General features: G+C 38.7%; 1 protein-coding gene across 1 annotated transcript; it reads left to right on the top strand.

The window, feature by feature from the left end:
• The first annotated feature begins 979 nt into the window (after positions 1-979).
• Positions 980-19130, top strand: LOC139711131 (amino acid transporter heavy chain SLC3A1-like). The gene is made up of 10 exons (XM_071623051.1): positions 980-1490; positions 8758-8943; positions 11152-11297; positions 13041-13166; positions 13943-14215; positions 14983-15092; positions 15553-15757; positions 16073-16240; positions 16991-17104; positions 18411-19130. Exons 1-10 carry the CDS (start codon positions 1103-1105, stop codon positions 18765-18767), a joined length of 2073 nt encoding a protein of 690 aa, XP_071479152.1. The 5' UTR covers positions 980-1102; the 3' UTR covers positions 18768-19130.
• The last annotated feature ends 6893 nt before the right edge of the window (positions 19131-26023 follow it).

The following is a 26023-nucleotide window of genomic DNA, read 5'->3' as shown; positions in this document are numbered from 1 at the left end:
CATTACATCCCAGATGCTCATCGCAGCGAGTTTTAGGGCGAACATACTTGTTACATGGAAAATGACCTGTATACTCCTGCACGAGGTTGGTTTGGAAATGTTTGGGATGAGAACGTTGAGGTGGTCGACTCTCCTATATCCACCCCCCCCCCCCAAAAAAAAAAAAAAAACTTACCCCCATCATTCATTCCATGCATGCGCACATGACATCCAAGTAGGAGTGCATCGTGAAAGTCAATCGCAATGAATGACGCAAGTTCATGCGACATTGGTTTAGCTCATTCTTCAAGGGGGAGAGGACGGATAATGTTGACATCATATTTGCACTACCCGCGTGACGTGATCGTAAAAAGTGTTATGTGCAGAAACAATTATAGACGATATTCAAAACACACCATTTCAGTTATTTTGGGGGGATTTCAATTCTTAGATTTAGAAAGGATTATGAAAAATGAATAATCTCGCAGAGTGATTATACCCCTTCTCACGCACTGGAACGGTCATCTTAAACGTGACGTCACGAATTCCTCCCACAAGCTGCGTACTACGCGATGTTTACAGGGTAGTCTATATTTTAAAACTGTTTGTTGACAATTTTGTAACAAATAACCTTAAAAAACACCAAAATAATAAGCAAAATCAGAGAAAATATCACATCGATATACAATTTATATGTAAAAATATGTTTTATCACACTAATCAACTTTATATCCGACAAAAGTAATTAATATTGACCGTTCTTATTTTCATTTTACTTGGATAACAAGACTAGTGGTATTCCATTTTTTTTTTCTAATGAATGGATGACGTCGACGGTATTGTGTGCGCGCGCGGGAGATCGTAGTAGGCCGGCCGCGTAAACCGGCGGCTTCAGCTCGGCGACCCTCTTCTCGCGCTGAATGACACACGTACACCTGTCTTGCATATGCACGCACACACAACAACAACGGAGATTCGGCAGTTGTAAAACATACAGACATCGAGGCTCCTAACAAACGGAGTTGACGTTTGACGATATCAGCCCAGCTTGATACCCCCACCAGACGCCACTTTGGTTTCAAATTTCATCTTGTGACAAGCGAAGACTCATTATAAAATCAAGATGGGGGATGACAGAAAGCCAGAATACGGTTCCAAGTACGAAATGGCAGCCCAATCCGACCCGGATCGCGATCCAGAGAAGGGAGATGAAGTCCGTTACGCTGGTGACGAGAAAGCTGCCGAGCAGAAAAAGATCGAAGAAGAATGGGGTGGCCTCAACAAGGAAGAACTGCTAAAGGTGGCGGATACACCCTTCTGGAACTGGACCCGCAACATCTTGCTGGTTCTCTTCTGGGTTGGATGGATCGTTATGCTTGTTGCTGCCATCATTATTGTCGTGAAAGTGCCTCGATGCCCCGAAGTCGAATGGTGGGAAAAGAGTGTGTTCTACCGTGTGTTGCCACAATCCTTCAAAGACAGTGATGGGGACGGATACGGTGATTTCAATGGTAAGAGTTTGTGTGTAACGTAGTTAACATGTTAGAGTATTAACAAGTTGGAGTGGAATTACATTTTGAGATAACTAACGTTTAAGTTACAGAATAATGCAGCCAGCGCTGCAGCAGCAAAATGATAGAATCTAAAAACTTTCAGAAGCCCGAGCATGAATGATGAACACGTGTCAGTGACGACACTCCAACTTGTTAATACTTGTTAACATGTAAGGAACTGGAATTCCCTGTCGTCAGAAATTGTTTCAGCGACATCTGTGGGATCATTTCGAAACCGTCTAGATGTCTAACGGTTGATCACAGTGGCTAGTATTTTCGTCAAATTTTCTATGTGCTTGTAAATATCTGTAAATAAATTATATTATAATGTAAATAGCACCAGTCTGCAAGAATCTTCAGTCTATTGAAGGAGGCAGACTTAATCAGAAGAAGAAGAATTGAAATAAAATTTAATTCAATAATTGAGATCGCGAGAGATCGATCCCCCTTGAACAGTAAAAACTAAAATTTATATGTATCAGTTCTAGATCTACTAATTAGTGTCTAGTAATATTTAATATCATCTGTATTGGGATATTATTATCCATAATTATGCTTTTGGCCTTTTCAATGTGTGTTTCCCCGGCCCTCGTGCTCCGGCGTGCAATGTCTGCATGATGCAACTCGGGCTTGTGCCGCGTGGCTATGTACCGCGCCGCATACGCGCCGGTACACAGAGCAGAGCGGAGGTGTTCGTACAGAAACCCCGTTCACCCCACCTTGTTCCCCCTGCATGCCCGAATACCAAAGAGTATAGAAGTTATACTCTTTGCTGATACTACGATCCCGACACAACAAAAGGGCATGGAATGTGTGTGTATGGCGTGTGTGTATGGCCGGCGCGTCTCGTACTCCGTAACCTTATTCTGAACTCGCGGAAATGCTCTGCCCCAAACCGGCTGGAACCGGTTTCCAAGCGATTGATTCGCCGTCGGTACACGCGCGAGGTCTCATACACCGGTTGCCTTCGTACGACTTTACGCGGTAGGAGCGATCGAGACTTGGCAATCTGCCCATTCATCCTTAGTGGGCGTGTCGCGTCGGCATGGATGGCCGAACCTGCGTGTACAGTTTCTACTTGGTGTAATACAAACACAAAACGGAAAAAAAAACCATTTCCCACGTTTGATCCGATATTCAATACTGATGAATAGTGAAAACAAGTTTGTTTGTGGTAATTTAAAAATGATATTAGTTTCAATTTAAATCAAGATTTATATTTCAAATTTTGCTCTATTTTCAACCCTCGACCTCTGTACATCACTTCAATTTTGCACAGGGGTCAATTAGTGTGTATGGTATGGGAGTGTATGGTTTAAAGGGTGTTACAGTTCTGGTTGAGGTGTAGATTTAGCTTTTTAACATTTTGCGAGATTCAGAAACCACTCTGAGATGTAAGGGGGAATGCAGATCTAAAGGGTATCAAAAGTTTATTCGATGAAAATCGGTTTTGAAATGGCTGAGATATCCAAAAACAATGTGAAACAAAGAGATCCTAATAAAGTTGTGGCATGTCGCCTTTATTAGCACTTTTTGGGATATCTCAGCCATTTGAAAACCAATTTTCATCAAATAAATGTTGAATCCTTCTTAAAATTACATGCTCTTTCATATTTCATAAGAGGCTTTTCAATTCATTATCACACTTAGCTAGGAATGTTCAAAACATGAATCCCTACCTCAACTATTACTGTACAGGTTCAAAACCACTAAATATGTACAATTTAGTGAAATACTTGTCGCAATAGTTTTACCAAAGAAAAAATAAAGCAACGACCGATTGTCATAAGTTTCGGGTAATAGTTACCGTTAGTACATTGTTAACTAGAACTGCCGAGAATTTGAACATCCAGTTATGATTCTTTCGGAAGTTATGCATTCATAAAGATGGTAAACCCGCCAAAAACAGCATGTCGCAAATTAATAGTTTTGCCGATATGTTACTATTATGCAAATGAAAGCATGATCTTTTTTCATTAAAACTTGTTCTAAGGCAAATTAAGCCATTTGCCTACACGTTAGAATAAAAAGAAATATAATTGAAAACTGTTCAGTTGAATTATTTTACAAGTCAAATTTGTCGCAAAGGCCTGTGAAACATACGTTACCATGATTTCAAGTTTTCCTTTAAAACATTCCCTGGGGTTGAAATTGTGAATTATCCGTCCTAAAAACTTAGAAAATGTCTCGTCCAATGCTGTAAACAATAGTTGTGCCACCTGGTTATCTGCTGCAGAGAAAAAGCTTCAAGCACTAATATGTGTCAGACCGTATGGTTAAGAAATGAAACATACGTTACCACCGCTATGGAAAATTAAAAATGAAAATGTTACAAGGAAGATGCCAAACATAGGCATACGGTACCCCAATCTCTCCACTGAGTTTTCAATTTTGAGCCATTACTAATCGCTTGAAAAAGTCACATCGAAGGTCTGATGTAACTTACGTTACCGAAACATACGTTACCCCCGAAAAAATAATCTTAATTAGATTCACTAACATTGCAACCATTCATCGATAACAAGTGCTATCTAGAGCTATCTTACTCCATAGTTGCATAGAAACAGTCCTTGCGACAAAATGGCACATCACGTTGACGACTCACAGGGAATGGACTGCACGAGATCTTTCTCAGTATCTGAGCGAACGGTATATATATTTTCAAAGTCATGTTTAGCGTAATCACATTCAAATATTGGTACTTTTTTACTATAAGCAAGTACTTTGGTGTTTGTTTTGTCGAGGAGAATAATAAGTTTACATCACACTCAGATATTTATACAACATTAAGGTACTTAAACATAGGGTCAATATTGTAACGTAGGTTTCACTTAAGGTAACGTAGGTTTCAATTTTACATCTGCATGTACACTGTCGTACTTTTCACCAAAGCTTTATCCTAAAAAAGACTAATATCCATAAATAAACAGATGAAAAACATATTTCAATTTTACGCTTGCACTAACCATTCTTTTTGGCGATAATCATTGTCAATGAGGCCCTGAATACCCTGGTAACGTAGGTTTCAATCACTCTATCAAAATCAATCCAATATGTATGTTAATGATATATGAATGATGAAAATAATGGTTTTCATTTTAATTATCATATCATTTACTTCAAAGTTATAGTGACTGTAGTCTACCAAATTCATTATGTGACACTTCATTCCTTGTAATTAGAGGTAACGTAGGTTACGTGATTATGTAAGAATATCTTATTACTGATTTGCAGTATGGATTTTCTTATTTCTCTGTTAAGTGAATCTTATCATTACTCCTTCGGTTCCTAGAGGTCAAAATGGGAAAATAAAGAGCCAAGATTCAGGCCGATTACTGAAGAGGGAAAAAGGAAAAGATTGGAGAAGAAGCCTTCCGTACTCTCTTTAAAAAATTTGAGTGAAAATATTCACTCTTCATGGAGTGAATACAAAAAAAGAGTGAATTTAGAGTAAAATTGGAATGAATTTTGAGTGAAAAAAAAGTTCATTTCACTCATTTTGGGGTGACCTCAGGGATCACTCGAAGATTTAGGAGTGGTCCCTGAGGTCACTCTAAAAAGAGTGAAAATGAACATTTTCACTCTAAATTCACTCTTTTTTTTATTCACCCCATTAAGAGTGATTACTTTCACTCGATTTTTTTAGAGAGTAAATCCGAGAAACAACGTGTAAAAAAGTATTACGTTCCTGTGGAAAATCTTAAGAGTTGGGAAAAACAAGAGCGCAGAAAACAAATGAAAGAGTTAAAAAGCACAGAGCGTTCGGCAAGAAAATAAAAGAAGACTTAAACCGATCTCAGCAAAGGGTGAATGAAGGTGATAATGTCGACTTGATTGACAAGGATTGACAAGGAAATTGATTCACAAATTTAAAAATTTGCTAATGATGTATACCTATGTATGCTTTACAATGAAAGGTACTGTATAAAAGTGTTGGCTTGTAGATATCAAATTGAAAGGATGAAATATATGTAAATTTCCTCGTTTATGCACCGAAAATCATCCATGAAAATTTCTACCCAATCTAACTATTCCGAGATATTAATGAAAATATGAAGTTTAACCAAGAAAATAGAAGAAAGCGTCATACTAACGCTCTTATACCAACTTTTATATAATTTCACTATAATACAACTCGCCACTTTTGCATTATTCTCTCCTACACTGGCTCTTACCCAGTATGCCTTTTATTGAAAGTTGCCTTTTGCAGAAAAATACTAGATTGTGAGTTTACAGTTGTCTTTTATAATGATGTCCACTGAAAACATTTTATAGGTCACCGAACTTTTATTCTATGTAATGGAAATAGAAGAACTGCAATTTGTTCTTCTGACATTTCTATGCCTTTTCCATTGCCTCTCCCCCCCCCCCCCCAAAAAAAAAGGGGGGTATCCAAATTATGAAAGGTGCGCCTTTTTGTGTTTATCATTGTTGTCTTTATAGACTAGTGTGTCATAGGTCAGTTATACTCTCAATCTAAAACCGTGAGAAAGCTGTCTATTTACGTGACCACTCTTAAATTGTTCATAATTCTGTATTTTTGTGACTATTACCCAAACCATGCATTATTGTTGCTTAAAACTTACAGATTTCTTAGCACATTATTGAATAATGTGCCAAGAAATCTGTATGTTTTAAGCAACAATAATGCATGGTTTGTTCATTAATGAAACTCGTGATAATCATGCATTATTAATCATAAAGCAGTGCTGGTGTTTGCATTTTAAACTTCATAGGCTCGATGTGATTTATTTCACATTTTTCACTCTTATGCCCGATATACCTTATTGATGTAAACTTTAATATGCTAAACAGTTAAGTGCTGACCAGTTTGTGCACTCACACTGTGCAATGTTGTTTAGCGATGCATCATTCCTTTTTAATGCACTTTCCAATGCATCTCCACTTTCGAGTGATTAATATTTCAATCTGGAAACATTTGAAACATACGTTACAATTGTTTATAGTACACACTGATACATTTTAGGGGTTCTTGACAATGTCTTTTGTGACTCTTATATAAGTGCATTCCTTTGGTTTTAAACAGGGCACTTCAACAGGTAATTTTGCAGTGAAACTCATGATATTCAGACAAAATAAACTCTTGAAATCTAAATATTGTATTCCAATTTTTCATTTTTGGCCAAATGTATATACTATAAGGACGATAAAATCAGACGACAATTAAATAAATCTGCTTCCAGAAGTACTGAAGGTCTTGCAACGCTGGTACTTTTGATATTTATTAGAACTCTTAAAATCTATCTTCTTTTTTAGTGTTTAATATATTAATGTAACATACGTGACTCATATGCGTAACAAACGTTACCAAGGTTTAAACAGTCACATTTTCATTTGTCATATGGTGACTGAGATTGTTTGAGAATATGTGCAGGACAAATCCATCTAAAATCATTTGGCAGTTTTCTGCAAGTTCTATGTGTACGAATAAAAAAACCACAGGAAACAATCTAACTTTACATAGTTAACAACCTCCATCATATCTATCAATATCTTAATTCACGGTTACAGCAACTCATCAAATGAATGCAAAATATAGCAGGCACATTGAAATAAGAATGGTCGTATCTTCGAAACTATCCACCAATAGAAGGATAGTTAAATTGTCCATCCCTAAACAGAATGAATATGGTCAAAGAAAAATAAGCGCAGTAACGTAAGTTACAGTGGTGAAATTTTCATGTTCAACTTCAAATTTCAGAACATAAAAAGTTTGCAATATTTGTTGCTCATTTTTGTTTAAGTTGAAATTCAGTGTATCCTCTAGCAATTTTTCGTTGTCGGAATGTTTTTGAGAAAACTTTATTTTTTCAAAATTTCAAAACCTGAATTGTACATTTTTAATGGTTTTGGCCCTACAGTCCCTTTAAACACCCAGACAATGGCCCTGAAACAATGGTCAGGGTTTGAATGCTTTACTGTAAAAGTGGAAACTTTCGCGGTGGTGAAATTTTTGCGCATTTCGCGCAACCAGAAACTAATGCGAAAATAGAAGCACACAAATATTTTTGCATGCCGTATGTTTTAGTGGTTAATGTCTTGATTCCGCGGAATTAAAAACACATGAAACTCTTCTCACCCGGCCAAGCGCGAAAATTAGTTGCGCGAAAATATCCACTTTTACAGTACTATTCCACTATCACAGCAGAGCTAGACTAGTCTTTATTCATCCAAAAATGTAGCTTATGCAAGCACATGAAAACATATGCTTTTTTTTTCTTCAAGTGTATGCATTTTACCTTGTGCCCGGGGCAATCCATATATTATTTATAAAGTCATTTATAGAATTCATGTGCCTTGGAGCAAGAGACCAGAAGCCTAGTCAGCTGAGCTCTGAAAAGGTGATATTCGTGGTAAACATTGTTCAGGGTCATAAATTGTAAGCACACAGTCACATACACATCATTGGTTCTTGTGTGTTAAGTTCAAATTTGTACAGATGGTTCAAATTTGACCACAAACTTAACTTTTATAACTTTAAAATTAATCATGGCATTTACGAAATTGATTCATGCTCTCAGATTCAAATTAATACCTCCAACACAATTGCACACTATTCTGCCATTAGTCATATCAATAACAGTGTTATCTGATGTACATACAGTTTGTACAGCACTGTACACTAGTTTTCGAACTAAAAGCAGGACTTTTTTTTGTAACACTTAGTACATGCATGGCCTGCAGTATGTGACACAGAGTCAACAGCGATCAAAGGTACATGTAGGCCTATTTAGATCTAGATCTAGAGTATCAATCAGCCAATGTGATTTATTCCACGATTAGTCAGTAGTCAGTTGAACTGACATTTGCCGTGAGAGTTCTTTCCTAAGTAAAAATATATATATTCGTCCTAGCATCAGTATTGAGGACATAAGAATTTAGATAGACTAGGACGCTGCCCTATCTCGCCCATTTTTAATTATCACATGTGACAGGTACAATGTATGTACTGTACGTCTGTAATGTGTGCTTGATGTGCTGTGTAATATTGTAGACATAACTTGAGAAGTCTGACATATTTTACAGCTGCAAAAACTTTTTTCTTCTTTGCATCCTCCTCCTCTTCCTCCTTCCCCTCTTCCTCTTTCTCCCCTCCTCCTCCTCCTCCCTCCTCCTCCTCCTCCTCCTCCTCCTCCCTCCTCCTTGACTCCTCCTCCCTCCTTGACTCCTCCTCATCTCTCCTCCTCCTCCTCCTTCTTTCCAGGCCTGGCCAAGAAACTGGACTACATCAAGGGCATCGGAGCCGATGTTCTCCTCCTCTCCTCCATCTACGAACAGAGTGATCCCAGCATGGATCTGGGGCAAGAAATCATCAACTTCACTAATGTGGACAGCACTCTGGGAACCCTAGAGGAATTTGGCAAATTGGTCAAAGCTGCCTCAGATAAAGGTACAGTACAAAACGTATACACCCATGTGTGGTCGTCATGGTTATTTTTTTCTTTCGTGTGTTTTCTTCACAATTAGGGAGTGACCATGGGTTCTAGACAACATTCCTACTTGACCCACCTTCTCTGAATCAAATCCAAAATGGCAGCTGAAAAAAATCTATGGACTCACATGGATGTCGCAGACTTCAACAATAGACTTTCCAAATACATGTTTATACTCAGTCCATCGAGGGTAAAACTTCTCTTTAATTTAGCTAATTTATCGACTTTATGGGGTCGACTTAGATGATTTGGACTGTTCTTCTGTTCCCACTCATTCATTTGCATCCTAAGTCAGTAAAAAAGACAAACAAAACAAAGTTACAGATCTGAGGCATTGGAAAGGAATAATTTATTCCTTTCTAATGTCTCAGATCTGTAACTTTGTTTTGTTTGTCTTTTTTAACATTTAGGCCTCACAACTGGCATGTTGTGTGTTACACATGTACAAGTACACTGTATGCTGCCATTCTATCTTGTGTGTTTTGTTTTGATTTTTGTTTTTGTTTTGTTTTTTTGTTTTGCTTAGGGGATGTATCTATCAAGGAGAAAGGGGCATTCACTTCAATTTAACATAGCAGTACACATTTGAAATTTGGGATGGGAGTATTTTACTTTATGTTTTGATATTATTTTCTTTAGAATTGCACTTCTGAACAATAGTATCAGTCTTCAAAATATAGTCTGGCTGAAAGCAGTTCTTAAATTTGTACTGTGGTTGAAAGGGGAGCAGTGCCTAACCTTTTTAATTCCTTTGAAGCTGTTATTGACATATTAAACTGTTTTTGTTTGAACTTGATAACACAGTTCCATTGTGCATGGTGATAAAAGAGATTGTGGAAGGCTGTATTTGCTCAACCCATGGGCCCTGCCCTCGATGAAAAACAGGCAATGGAACAAAGCACAGAAGAACAGATTAAAGCACTCGTGCCAAAAAACATCTGGACAAGTTCATCCATCTGTTGTTTCAGTAGCCCATTATCTGCTTCCTTTGGCCTCCAACTAGACTGTCACCCAGCTTTAGAAAAGGGTTATGGAAACCACTTTGACTCCCCATGGTGTAGACTTTTGTTATTTGGGGGGCAGAGTTCGGCATTGCGTGTGCCTCTCTCCAGGCAACTGATATTGAGGGATATTTGCATACAATGGAATCAGGAGAATTTCAGGCACTACACTCATGCTGTAGCCGGTGAAGATTTCTGTAGTAAAAGTTGATGAAACATGACAAGACTGTCAATTGTAGTTATAACTTATCTACTTCAAAGGGAGGATCATGATATTGTTTTGTCTTCATGTTTTTATGTACAATGTAGCTTAGGAACCACCACAATATAAAATGAAATATAACAATCTTATTAGAGTTTGTCAATTTGCTACTGTGGTAAACTCACACAGTGCAGGTATTCGGGGATGATATCATTGCTGGCCAGGTAGAGCGGAAGAAGGTCGTTAATCGAATCAGCATGGCCCCTCTGTCTTCCCATTCCCATTTCCTGCCATTGTGGGAACGAACATGTAGCTTTGCAGCAGGGAGTCTCCGCAGATACGCTGCTTAACAAGATTAGTGCTGAAAGGTCACAGAAATGCAGCGATACATTCTGCAGTCCAAAAATGTAATCACTTGCAACCTTCATACGACTGATATGATTTGAAATGTAGATAATCAACGTTGTCATTCCCATGTGGCTATAATTTGCATTTTGCTTGCACATACTGGAAAATGAAAGTTCAATGGAAAAAAATGGCAATAATACAGTGAGCGTGTATCTTGGCAGCAAAATGTTATTTTCAAAAGCTGCATGAGAGCAATTGAAAAAAAATGATTGAAAAAGAATATTCAGCGGTCACCACTAACAGCATTTGACACTTTCTGCCATTGCCAGTTGATCAAATTACATGCAACTTTCTCAGTCTCTGGGAACATTTCATTACCATGCTGATGGAAATCCAACAAACATCTAGGCAATATGAGCCTTTGAATTTGCTCTGCCTTGGTCTTCACAAAAGTACATGTAATCTTACTTAATATTCCCTGTAGACTGTTTGACATAGCAGACCAAAAGGAACAGCATGAGTCTGTGTGGTAGTGTAGTAGGTGGAATTTAATTTAATCGACCCAAGAGCAATTGTTTCAGTTCTGTCACTTTGATATTCTATTTTTCCCACAGAGTTGAAGGTTGTGCTGGAGTTTGTGCCCAACCACTCCAGCAACAAGCACCCGTGGTTCTTGAAAAGCCAGAACAAGACGGGCAACTTCAGCGACTATTACATCTGGAAAGACTGCGGGGATGGTACCAACCCACCAAACGAATGGGTATGTCTTAGGAGCATACGATTGAAAATATCCTGGTGTCTAACACATATTTATTAAAGTAGGACATTGGGGAAGGCAGTTGGGTTGGCACATAGGGTGCTCAGTCAGAGTGCAGGGGCAAATCAGAACTGGGAAATAGTGCATATTATAATAGCCCTTTCTCGAACCTTGAATGGATAACCCATGCATAAAGAAATATGTGGGGGTGGTGACAGTGAAGTCAGCGCCTTCTAGTACACTATAAAATGCAGTAGAGTAATAGGGAGGTGTGCTGGGAATGACAAGATATGCTTATGAAACAAAATTAAATGCACACTGGAAGTGATGTACATGTTATTGTAGTGTGCATACTAATGTAAAAATAAATTCTCTTAACCCTAACTTACCTGGGCTATTTTATAGCGAGCTTGAATTCCTGGGGGGGGGGGGGCATTATGGCCCCCCCCCCCCCCTTCTGATCTCGGCCGTTGATCGCGCGATCGCCGCAAAATTTTGCATGAACATAAAGCCAGATGTAATCTACAAGACTGTTCAGTTAAAGTTTCAAACAATTTGCATTTTCTATTTTAAATTGATTAATTATGCAAATATATGCAAAAAAACTCATTTTCATCTGTAATTGGCTTATAAAAGCTTATGGAATGCTGATTTTTGGTGTAAATATTCCTAGTGACATTCCAAACATTTGTGCGTAAAAGAAAATTCAGTATCAAAATTAATTTCCTATGTTTTTTACTGTTTTATCAATTTTTTATGTATTTCCGCATTTTTTCAAACTTTTGTTTTTGTTGTTTTTTCAGCAGAATTTGTCATACACATTTTTTGAAGCATAATTATACTGAAATAAATTGATTTCAGCCATTAGAATTAAAAATATGAATCTTTATATATGAATTGATCGAAAAGACACAATTTGTATTGACTTTGTACACAAAATCATGTTTCTGAGCAATTTGGGGGTTGGCGAAAATTTTTTGAAGGGGCGTGGCTTCGGAACAGTATGCCCGGGCGTGACAAATTTGGTCTCAAAGATTGCGTGAGACTTGAAAGTAAAAAGTCAGCGAGCGGCGCGGTCAAAAAATTTTGCGCACCGGAATGTTCGCGGAATTTGTTGGGTAAGTTAGGGTTACCGTAAAAGTGGTTTCTTTCGCGTACAGAAACTTTCGCGGTTTCCATCGGTGCCGACGTTTTCGCATGTGTTTCAATTCGCGGTCGGTAATGATAGCGTTGTAACAAGTGACGAGTTCAAAACGTTTTTCGCGTGATGTTAAATTCGCGGTTCAAGCTCAAAGCGCGAAAAGCGCGAAAATAAAACCACCTTGAAAGAAACCACTTTTACAGTAATTCTACAGCCATTTTTGATCCTACCAAAGACAGCATATTTCTGATAGCCTGATAAAGCAGCTTGTGCAGTGCCACTATCTTTGTTATGTATTACTACTTATATGATATTAGCAAATTACTGAGGTTTTAAAAATATGCAACTACCAGATCTTGTGTAGGATCATCCACATCTGTCTAACTGTTCAGCTGAGAAAGCAAGTCATGCAAGAGTACCTCATTGTAGCAAAGTAGTTACGATTTCACATCAGCCATGCTATTTGGTTTATTAAAGCAGTAGTCATAATTGCTAAAGAGTGATTTGGTTTAGTTTTTTTGGATGTTAAAATACGCCTTAATGAATATTGTCCTTCCTCACCTCACACACAACTTTCTTTGTTCCTTCCATCACCCTACATACAGCTGAACAAGTATGGTGACTCTGCATGGACCTACGACTCAGTGAGGGGGCAGTGCTATTACCACTATCTCCTCTCTTCCCAGCCAGACCTCAACTACAACAATGCCAACGTGGCGCTTGCCATCACGGTAAGTAAGGCTGTTTCATGCTCATGACAGGTCACTTGGCTTATTTGTCAGCTCCTCCAATCATAAATTTTCTTCTGTAGATATGTCTCAGACATCAAGGCAACATTTGCTATGCTCTGTCTCTCAGTTAGAAAGAAACATTAGTGTGACTATATACATTGTAGGAGTAAATACCATTTTGTATTTAGCTCACCAGCTAGCATTTGTAGAACTCCAAACATGCAAGCACTTAAAGGGACTGTACAGTACTGGTTGAGGTGGGGATTCATGTTTTGAACATTCCTAAGTGAGATAATGAAAAGCCTGTCATGAAATATGAAGGAGCATGTAATTTTAAGAAGGATTCCACGTTTATTTGATGAAACTTGGTTTTCAAATGGCTGAGATATCCAAAAAAGTGCTAATAATAAAAGGCGACATGCCATAACTTTATCAGGATCTCTTTTTTTCACCTTGTTTTGGGATATCTCAGCCATTTCAAAACCGATTTTCATCAAATAAACTTTTGATACCCCTTAGAACTGCATGCTCTTTGACATCTCATAGAGTGGTTTCTGAATATCTCGCAAAACGTTAAAAGCTAAATCCTCACCTCGACCAGAACTGTACACACCCTTTAAGTGATACAAACCACGCTGTATGATTGATGCTTCTACCTCCAATCGGTTGGAAACTCACATTTTGAACATGATGTGAAGAACAGGTGTGTGCATTGATCATTCTTCCGTAATAGCTGCGTTCATTCTGAAGATGCACTTCTCACACAAATTTCACAGGAGGCAATCGACTTCTGGCTGAAACGCGATATAGACGGGATGGTCTTCGACGGAGTGGACTACATCTTTGAGACCGACGACACCACCGCCGTTGTGAATCGTCGCCGTCGCCAGGCCAATGACACCACTGCCTCCAGCAGCCCAGAGCCCAGTTCGGAGCCTTCTACAGAGCCAACACCCAGTGTAGAACCCAGTGCAGAACCCAGTGCAGAACCTAGTGCAGAACCAACCGCAGAGCCAGCGCCCAGCAATCCTGGGGAATCCATGTCTGCGGTAAGTGTTCCATGGCCAGCAATCAAACGGGTAATGTTGAAACAAATTTACCAGTGGCTCCCGCATCTGCCTCCAGATCCAAAGGACCCAGGTTCAATTCCTGAGTCTATCTGATTGATCAGTGTTGTGTGTAATCATACCGTCCCCTCTAGTAAATGGCAAAACACTCTGTCCCTCAGATTAAGTGGAGACATTACATGGAGTTCCCGTTTCATTCATTCATCGAAGAGCGTAGGGTGAAAAGGGTGCATATAACCCAGTGAAGTGGTCTTCACTCAGATGGAAAAATTAAACAAACATAAACGTGGAAACAATGTGTTTTGGCAGTCTGCTTTGAATTTTTGAGATGCAGTAAAACAAAAATGTGTGCTTCATCACAAAGATCTGATGAAATGTTTTGAAATGGTCTGTCTTTGGTGAGAAGTTATTTTACATGTATCCGACCTACCATAGAATGGACGGTCAGGGCTGAACAGAAAGTTTGTGTACGCAGAATGTTTTGTGAATTTCGAGAGTCTGGTGCTATTTGGAAATTTGAAAACGCACAAAAACAGTAACTGTACTGATCCTGACACGAACGTGATGTGCACGCATACATTTCTCCATGCAGTGTTGTGCTCCATGATTACAAATTGAACCACTCAAGAAATTGTCGGGAAGTTCTGCTAATACAAACTTTGTTTCATTTTGCTGCTAAAAAGAAAAAGGATGGCAAGAAAATGCGGACCAAATAATGATCACGTTCTATCTCCTTCTCTTTATCTCAGCAATACTCCTGTGTCGGAAGTGGCTGCTCATCGGACCAGGACAGACTGCACATGCTCCTGCGCAGCTGGAGAGATACCTTCAATGACAACAGCTACCTTGGAAAATACAGGTACGGATAGCTGGCTGCCTTTCCAGCAGTCTGTTTGTGTGTGTGTGTGTGTGTGTGTGTTTCTGTGTGTGTTTCACATGCCCACACACACACACACACACACACACACACACACACACACACACATACACACACACACACACACAGAAAGCATCATGGAAGGGGGTCAACAAAACCATGTTCTTTGTGAAATTCATCACGTTTCTGTGGTTAGGTGTTGACATTATATGTACATGCCTGAAAAGATTTTGAGGCATTGTTATTATGATGTTTCTCCATTAGGTAAGAAAAATTAAAATCTCTTTCATTCGAGTCATTTCATGTTTAATGATAATTATTTTTTTTTGGGGGGGGGGGCTGATTCCAGCTGAGGGTCAACATATGTCAGCAGTAGATTGAAAACTTTTTGATGTCTCTTTTCAGTTGAGAATCCCATATTTCTGTGTTGTCCCATCTGCAGGGTTATGGTAACAGTCACAGAGCAAGAACCCAGCAGTGCAGTCCTTCAGTACGGCAACGGCTCTCGTGAGGCAGACCTGGTCATGAGCAGCGGCTTTGCCAAGTCCATCGATGGCCCTCCCACCGGCGAGTCGGTCCAAAGAGCTGTCGCCCAGTGGTTGGAGGCCAAAGAAGAGCACTTTGAAAAACGATGGAACACCTGGATGGTAAGTCTATGCCTGCTGGTTTTGTGAGCATTAGGGGAGTATCAATGCAATATTCTTGGGGGTATGAACTAGAGCAAGTACAGATTTGGGGAAAACAGAGAGAGAAAAAAGTCCCAGCTTGCTATCGCAGGAAACTTTTCCAAATAATTCCTCAAAGAGAGTGGTGGGTTGGAAAACATGAAAGCTGTTAAAAACATCTCATATGAAATGTTGCATTTCATTGGAGCAAATGTGATACAAGTATTGAAGAAATGAAGAAGAAACAACTAAACAAACAAAGGAGTGTTCTTTCCACTTGGTTCTTTTCCTCCTTAGACTGGAGATGAGGATATGTCCCGTGTCGCTACCCGTGCCGGCGAGAAGTTTGCCCGTCTGCTGAACTTTGTGCTCCTGACCCTGCCAGGCACCCCTGTGACGTACTACGGTGAAGAGCTGGGAACCCCAGACCTGACCCTCAGCGGCTCAGAGGCGTCACTAGATACGGTAAGATATCTGTCATCAATCCGTGCATCGGCGCTCTGTGCGTGCATCTCAAAAGACTGAAAAATCAAGTAGTTTGTGTGTTTTGGGGGTTTTGTTTTGTTTTGTTTTGTTTTGTTTTGTTTTGTTTTGTTTTGTTTTTGAGCATAGGAGTATGTTTGTTTAAATAAAGGGGAATATACTTCCAATTTTTGTAGCAGTATCGAAATATGTGATAAAAGTTCCATGAAAATCAGAAAATCTGTCAATAGATTATGAGGTCCCCCCCCCCCCATGGGATATTTATTGTTCTACATCGGACATATATTCATCTGAACACATAGTACATCATAATGTTTCAAATAACATCATGATATATCAAATAAAATACTTTGAAAAAACAACCAATGAAATATTGTGACTCCAGCCATTATGAGTTTTGATCCTACACAGATGCATACAAATTTTTCTTTCATATTTTTTGTTATATGTTTTCACTGCTGTGACACAGCACAAAATTTGGGCCGTGTATGGCTTGACATACCCCTTCCAGCATTCAAGCAACTTACAATTGCAGATGTACATTGTGATTTATCAATTTCTGAGCTGAGCAAATTCAATTTTGAATAGCTGTATTCGCATTCTTTTTAGCCAGTTTTTAGTATTTGGTATCTTTTTTTGTTTGTTTGTTTGTTTGTTTGTTTCTTCCCTCACTTCTAATCCAATGTCGGGTGATCTTACGCCGTCTCTTACGTCTCTTTCCACCGGTATCAGGCATCAAGGGACCCCCAGCGTGGCCCGATGTACTGGGCCAACACCACCACTGGAAACTTCACTAACGGCACAGCCTGGTTGCCACTACCCTCAGACGAGATGTACAGTGTCGAGGTAGGTTCCGAGTGACCTCCATTAATTGTTTTTCTCAAATAATTTTTGTTGATGCTGTTTAGCTGTTTGTTTAGTTTATTTTGTTGTAATATCCAATGTACAAAGGATTTCCAGAGTGTGCAATAAAGTAATCAATCATCGAGCAGTGATTTTACCTGTTTGATGATTCGTGATATGTTATTTTGCTTTACTGAAAGCATATTAATGAAGAGTGTTGTTTGCTTTATTTCATAATGTGTCGTTAAATACACTGTCCAGATATCTATGTCAGTTGCTGTTGCTTCTGCAGGGAGTTATGTCCTCGGGACAGGCAGTTTTCTTCCGTTTTATCACACACACAAAAAAAATTACACCCAAGGAGAATTTTCTACCATACATAGAACTTTAATGGTAATAATTTTGGGACCTGCAATTTTACTTTTGATGTAACAAATTTCAAATGTTCATTGGAAGGGGAGTGGCCCATACTGCATCGCAGGTCTCGACACCAACTTATTTGTCTGGTGGCTTGTTTGGGCACTTAATTCTTTAAATTTGAAATGGTGACGGCCACGAAAAACATGTGTAGTGGCCTGAAATAGAAGCGAAACTAACAATCCATTTTGAAGCTTAGTTGCTGGATCAGGCCACCAAAAGAAAAATTTGGTACCACGGCACTAATCTTCAAAGGCACCAGACCACCAAACGAAAAATTTGGTGGCACCACACCAATCTTAAGTGGCCCCAGGCCACCGCTGGTTTTGAGCCCTTCACTGTCCTGCTCGTGCGAGATTACTGCTGCAGAGTGTGTGCAATTCTCCCAATGGCATATAGCTCTCTGAACTCGTGTGGTGCCCTAATTTTTTTAACCTGTAATTCTTGGAATATAAACATCAAGTTATGAAAGCAGGATGTGTAAATGTACACTTTTATGCATATTGAACGCTGAAGTACTAGTTTTCACATATCATATCAAATTCTGTCTTATAATCTGTCAAATAATAGAGTTATTTTCTAATCTATAACTTAACATTTGATGAATGGGATTCTTCTTTGAAGCGGCCCAATGCTGGGACGATAATGCAAAACAACAAAATTATGGAAAATATCCATAGCTGAAGGACATGATGTGGGTAAACTGCAAAATCGGAAGTGTACGTCCCAAGAGCAATCGATCAGATATCGGTATGGCGAGGTGATATCACTTCTTGTTATCGGCTATGTGCGAATAGGGAGAATTGAAGTTCGTCACAAAAAGTGACAATATTGCAACCATACATGTGCAGATGAGTGAGATGAAGACAGCGTCCACTTTTATCTCTCGCAGATACAAGAGATGGAGCCGAAAGAGGGAGAGGACATGATGTCTTCTCTCGCCGTCTACAAAAAGCTGGCTGAATACCACAAAGAGCCTTCCATGACGGCTGGGGATTACTACATGACACACGTCTCGGAGTCTGTGTACGCATACCGCCGCCAGTTCCCCGAATGGCCAGGCTACCTGGTCGTGGCCAACTTTGGCGCGTCGGAAGCCGCTATAGACTTTGAGGTGATGGCGGGCGAGAAACCCATCACTCACGGGAGGGTCCGGCTACGCAGTTCCGGCGCGACGGTGGAAAGCAAGGCAGTTGAGCTGTCCACTGTCAAGATCCCATCAGGAGAGGGCGTCCTTCTAGAAATTTAAAAAACCTTTGCAGATGCCATGTTTATTTATTCATTTATTTCTATTTTTGTGCCTGCAAAATGTCTACTCCTAGTGGAATGTTTTTGGTTTGTCTTTTTTTCCCCCAGTATATCTTTAAATTGAACCGGAAAGCCTTAAATTCCACTTTGATGTGGCCTTGGATTGATAAAAAGAAGAAGAAAAACTGACAAGAGATTGTCAGAGAAGGCAAGAGAATAGGATGGGGAGGAAAATAAAATGACATCACTGTCAGAGAAGTCACCAAACATAGTGTAGCTTCAGATCCTCTTAATGAATTAAACCTTACAAGCTTCTGAGATTAGCATAGAAAAATACCGAGGGTTTTCTGCACCACTCCACAGAATGAGGTCTTGTAAAAAAAGAAAAAAAGACTGAATTACATCTCACATTGTTTCTGTTTTTGGGCAGAGAGCTCAAACTTATTCATCATTGTCTTAGATAAAGGTGATAGTCTGCACTCCACCCCTTTCAACTGTTCTCCTTGGCAATTCACATATTGGTGTTGGGGATAATTTCTTAGATGCTCGTTAACTGGTCCCGTCTTTGGTTGAGATAAGTAGAGCCCATTGAGAGATAGGAACAAAATGTGTGTGTGGAAATTAATTGTTTGTAGCCCCAAATGTATTTGAGTTGTTTGACATGTATTTAAAAACATTCAAGTAAAAAGACCCCTGAAGTTAACTTAATCAGAATGTATCATCGACTTCCTTTTTTGTGTGTATGTGTTAATTGATTTGCCTCTGAGAGTGGAAAGTGAAATCTGTTGTGTTTTGTGTGTGTGTGTGTGTGTGTGTTTGTGCGTTTGTGCATGTGTGTGTGTGTGTGTGTGTGTGTGCGTTTGTGCATGTGTGTGTGTGTGTGTGTGTGTGTGCGTTTGTGCATGTGTGTGTATGCCTGCATTTGTGTGTATTTTTATTATGATGCATCTTGCAAGGATTTCCTGTTGCCTTCACGAGTGTATGTACTGTGTATTGGTGTGAATGTACAGATCAAAAGTCTTTTTAAGTCCTCTTCTCTTCTCTTTATATTCTATTGATTTAAATACATTGTACCTCAAAGTTAAATTTTCTGCAAGTAGAAACTATTTCTTCCGTCCAAGATTTCACATAGGTAAGGTTGACAAAATGTTTCTGAATGTGTTTGCTAGTATGTGTGTGTGTGTGTATGTTCCTGTGTTTGTGTATTGATGTTGGTGCTGCATGTTCAGAATTTCAGAGCACAGGTTGTCTTACATCAAGCTGCCTGTACTTTGCGTCAGTGAGGGAAGAAGAGAAGGGGGAGGGGGAGGGGTCGTAAGGAATTTGTATTATGCATGTGTCACATGTGCTGCTCACAATTATTACAGTGATACTGAGATTATGAATGAATGCAGTGAACCTAGATATTCCATGCAAGTAACTGTATGTTTAACATTTATATAAAACTGATCACAATCTGTGTGGATTTGAACAAAGCTAGTACAGCATGATTGGTGTGTGTGTCTTTTTACATTTAATTTTCTGGGCAAGTGCAATATTGTGGTGCCCAGTTTTTGCTCAACAGATTTTCACAGACAAGCTGCATAAAAGCAAAACTTGCACAATATGCAAATTCCCTTATCAAGAGAAACTTGAAAAAAAAAATGAACTGATAAGGATATCAGGCATGATAATCTGAAGATTTAAATCTGATTTCAGATTTGATTTTTTTTTGCAAGTCTACAAACATTTAGCTTTTTCAATGTATCAAAATCACCTGAAAATTTTTATTTCCTATTTTTTCAACAAACCTCAATATCATACCTGGGATATACACGTACATGATTATGTACACTGTACAGTGCACTCCTGTTATAACGAACACTGTTACAATACAACGAAATTCCAGTTAAAACAAAATAGAAATTCAGGCCGCAACATTATCGGCTCTATGTTTATAGTTTACTTGTTCGGTTATAATGAAATTACGATAAAACAACAGAAAACTACCAGTCCCGAGGACTTCGTTATAATGGGAATCCACTGTACATACTAATACATTTGTATTGTTAACAGAAATTTGAACAGCAGCTCCGGTTCAAAATAGAAGAAAGACAGAATGGGATATAGAAATGGGATGAAGTGACACGCACGCACACACACACACCCACACAGATACATACTGAACACATCAACTCACATAAAAACAACAACGAAGTACAAATGGGTTTATATATTAAGAGGCAAGCGACGTCCGATAACGATAGATGTCACTAAACATGATCAATTAATTCTTCACCATGATTTAATAACAGTCGGTGTACTACACCAATTTCAGAAGTTTTACGAGTATACATGCACGGCGTACCCACTGATCTCTGTAGGTGATCGCTGGTGGCGCTGTTGCTCACGGATTCTCTGTCATCGAGATCTCCCCGTCGCGCTTCTCACAAAATTACATTACACGACTATTATGAAGGTACACTGTACAGTACTAATGGTACATTCGATATTCAAAATGCTATCAAGACACCAGAATACCCCCACCACGTGACATTGGGGCTTGTGAAGAAGATGTCGAGCTCAACTCTTAACACCTAAAAACGAAAAAGCCTTTCTGGATAATGACTTTTTAAATTAATATCGTAGTATGTAATGTAAAAATCTTGATGAGAGCAATTAGAAAAGTAAGTTGTCAAATAATCGCTCTTTCAAGTGAGTGTCATTCGACACAAGGACAACAGATCCCATTCCAGGGTCTCATTTAATAAAAGATGTCTTGACAGCAATTCTTGCGAGGCGGTAGCCACTGGACAACCAATCGGGAAGAATGATTATTAATTGGAGAATACAATCAAACAGCAAGGACAAACTTTCGTGGATATCAAGAAAAGAAAAAGAAAGTTGTGGAATGCTACAGTTCCTCATGTTTTCACTAAATATATCTGATAGCAGTTATTGGTCACAATCAAAAGATAAAATGAGCTGAAGAGTCAACTTCATCGCTGTTTCTTAAAAAAAGATAGTGTCTTTACTTCCGTAACTATGTCTTTAACTACAGTATTTATGATTATCATTTTTGAAAAATGGTGTCTTAACTCTGTAGTGTCAAATAACTGTTATGCGTATTATAGATAGGCCCCACACTTCTACCGTTGTGTTCTACCTTCCATGCCGGATAGAACACAGCGCCTTAGCTACATATGGTGTACTCACCTGGCCGACTCTACAAACACACTGTGTCAAAATTCAGGACTGTATTATTCACCTTCTGTTCAGCACAGTGTCTTCCGGGAATCGGCTATTGAGTGAACACACAGTGAGACACTGTGTCCACGCTGTTAGAAAAGAATGGAAAGCAAATATGTATATGCGGATCGAGAGTTTGAATGCAGCTACACTATAGCAGAACACATTAGCAAAATTTGAGGTCAATCCGTTAAAAAAAAAGAAAAAGTTATCAGTTCTTAAAGTTTTGTTGCCGCCATTGCTGGATGAGGAGACTACAACAGTTCGTGACGTCATGCGTGGTCAACAATGAATTAAGGTAAGTCCACATCTTTCTTCTAGCATATTGAAATAGCGCTTTACTCTCTTCTTTCTGGCTAAAGGGGAAATTATATATCACTTAAAGCGTTATGTCAGTGGCAAAACGAGGGAACGTGCGCCTTTCATTAGAAAACAAATAAGTGAAACCCTGTTTATGTTTCGTGTACATTGTTGTCCATGCATGACGTCATGAACTGTCTCCTCCTCGTCCAGGGATGGCAGCACTACTTGGATCGACTTGTCCGATTTTTCTCAAACTTTCGTGTTCTACTTCCACTTATATTGCCACATTCCCTCAATTCATATCACACTGCTAAATGGTTTTACTCCCGTTTTAGGCGTTTCCAATGCCCACCGAGTTTCACACTATTTACGTTCTTTCCATGAGTAGCATGGCTGTTTATGGCAAATAATCTTTAACATGGGAACGGTATTTCACACCCTAGGACGGTTAGTTCTCTAGCTTACAAGTATTATTCCAGACCCTACACGTACACAATATCCCTCCGGGTCTCGAGCGATAATTTACTTTTCTCATCAGACCAGAATGATTTCCGCTTCCTTCATTCTAACGACTTCAACATGCGTGCAAAATTGAGATATAATCAACGCTGAATTTAAACGTAATTGTGTTACCTTGAACTATTAAAATCTTGTGTTATTAAAGTGTCGCCTCTAATTGCCATGCCATAAAATATGTAATTTCATGCTAAGTCATGACAAAATAACATATAGGACCAGGATCTACAGTGGAATCATCACATCCTTTTATTGTTATGCTCAAAATAAAAACGGTTTGCAAAACAACTTAATTCAACCACAGTCGCCTTCACATCAAAATCTTTACAATGCTATATAGGTCTACCCTTTTGGGACAGTGACCGAACTTCCTTCCCTCATACATTTTAGGCTATTATACTTCACATAATAATGCGAACACCAGCTCACCATCTCGACGGATAGCCGCCCAAAGTTTCAAATCCTGTCAGAGAATCTAAGAGACTAAGTCTTGCCTGACGTACCAACAAGTCATGCAATCGTGATTGAATTGCATTTTTATAACCGAGAACAACATAGCGAGGAAAATTTGCATAAACACAGTATCCATGCAGTAGGGCTAGGAACATCCACGCATTCAAAGATAGAAGTTTACCATCGATTGCGATTTTCACTTAGTTGTTCTATACTTCAAAGGTTTACCCTGACAACCAGAAGCTTGTCGAAAGACACCAACGTAGCAACGACTAATGAACGTAATCTGGAATTCCAAGGACTGGAATGCATAAATTTTATACAGCTCGTTGTCATGTTCAGTGGAAGAAAACACGAATTCGTAAATTTGAATCCTTGATAAGCCAACATATTAAAAAACGAAGAACAAGCTAGTCGATATATAAATACTGACATCAGAAAACATCGAGAAGGCCCTCATTTACTGTCATTGTCAGATTTTAGACATCATCTGGATTTGCTAGTTTGTTTATTTATTTGTTTATTTGGTTTTTTGTTTGTTTGTGTGCTTGCTTGTTCGTTCGTTTGTTTGTTCGTTTTTTTGTTTGTTCGTTTGTTTGTTTGTTTGTTTGTTTGTTGTTTGTTTGTTGATGACGCCATTTCTAAAAAGTACGAGATGTCAAGGTTTATTTATTTTGATTATGGAATACTGACCAGAGAAATTCAGACATCTCAAATCAAAAAGTGAATTCTCAGCTTTACTCCATTAACAATATCCCGGTGAATGAGCAGAGAATGACATCACGAATTGGAAATAAATCATAAATCAAACATAATCTAGATACAAACGGAAATAAGGTGACGAAGAGAGTATAACAACCTATTAAAATCTGAACCCTTCACTGTTTGCGCCAAAGCTCGGTATATAAGTACTTTGCATTCCTTCTGTTATCATCATTATGGCAGAATGATCATCGTATAGATCTTTCTAGTTTCCTACACAGTGTGATGACGCCTATTTTTTGTCAATATTAATGCAACCGTCTCTTGAATTATTGCACTCCATGCTCTATACGCAGTAAGTGGTAACGCATTATTTGCGCAATATCGATGTCGACGGTGAACAAAATGTCATACTCCAGACCGATGATCCCATACTTAATGTTCCCTTGAGTGAAGACTATATAGTATCACAAGTGTTGTTGTTGTTTTTTTACTTTTCCACATTTCATATGCTTAAACATGAAGACATTTAAACGTCTATAGATTAACCAGAGTCACATAGTACATATATATTATGATTATTATGTGTATCATCCTTTTCCCCATCCACCCCCCATCCCCTCCATCGCAATTCGACAGACTCTATACATTTCGTCAATTTGATAGAATCTCTGTGATGGGCACTGTTCAAGAATTTCAGTGATAGTATAGTTGTGCATCGTACATGGTTGTATACATAGTTTGTATCACAGTATATTGGCAGTATAATTGTAATTACATTATTACATCAGTGATGTGCAATACATGTAGTATTGAAATCATAATCGCCGTTTCATATATCAACATCAATATTATTCATTAATCAACATTAACACTTATCATTGTTATTGCTATTCTAGCCATATCATCATTTTGATGCTATCATTATAATACGTGTATACTACCTTTATCAATATGATATGACATTAATAGCTAGTGCAGCAATATCAGTGTATGTACTGTCCTAATAATGTCCTGTTATTGCTACTATTATCTTAGAATATTGCTACATGTCCAAGTTTACGTAACCCTTGACAAAGACAGTCATCTCATATAGAAGTTAATAGTCAATATAGGTGTAATAACTGAGCTCTATGTGTCACGATCGACACTGACAGAGATCAGTTAGGTCTAATACATTGAACCGGTTGGTCTAATTCCCAGATTGTCTGGCACCGATACGACAAAACTCATTTGGTCTAGGCCGTTACGGTCTGTTTGGTCTAATGGCCATTTGATCTAAAAATCGTTAACTTGGTCCGATATCAGTTTTGGCTAATTGTCATTTCACCTAATGGTCTAATTGCCATCCCGGCTACTAAAATGTAGACTGAGTGGTAATAACGATCAGTTGGATATTACACAAAATGGGCATGGCCTGATCGGTAGTTGGACCAATGTCAGACGAACTGCTTGTAGACGAAATGGGATTAGTCATGTGGGATAAGACCAAACGAGCACTGGATATTAGACCGAGTGGGAGTAGACCAAGGACAAGAGCACCAGGTAGGTTTCGAACTCGGCACTTTCCATTTCATTGCAAATATCTGCTACACCAGACAGCACCAATTTATTAATCCACTGTTTTCTCTGAGGTTCTACTACTCGATAATATGAGTTTTAGGGTTTGTATTTTAGTGCAGGTTGAATCTTTATAGGAGGCTATATACCCCTCATGTTTTTTATTACTATCATTATTATTGTTCATTCATGTGGTATACGGTTAGCACTGCTGTTGCAGACGTATCTAGCACTCTGAAGGCAAGTCTTGTTTTTCCTGTGGTTGTCCTTTACACTGTGTCCATTGCTCTTGTTGCCAAAGTACGGGGTTTTGTCTATAAGGTGTAAATCCTGAAAATAATTTGTAATTATTTCTATTAGCAAGCCGGAGGATACTACATGTACTACAACTTTAATGAAATAATATACACGTATAGTACCAATTCAACTTCTTCATATTCAAATTTCGTTACTTTCAACGGAAAGACAAAGTTGCATAATATCATACTGGTCGAT

Source organism: Diadema antillarum, unplaced genomic scaffold (genome assembly GCF_040938485.1).
Source record: "Diadema antillarum isolate AM-2024a unplaced genomic scaffold, OU_Dant_1.0 seq00001612_RagTag, whole genome shotgun sequence".
In the NCBI taxonomy this organism is placed as follows: domain Eukaryota; kingdom Metazoa; phylum Echinodermata; class Echinoidea; order Diadematoida; family Diadematidae; genus Diadema; species Diadema antillarum.
The sequence above is the reverse complement of the archived record's forward strand: the minus strand, read 5'-3'. Positions and strand labels throughout refer to the sequence as shown.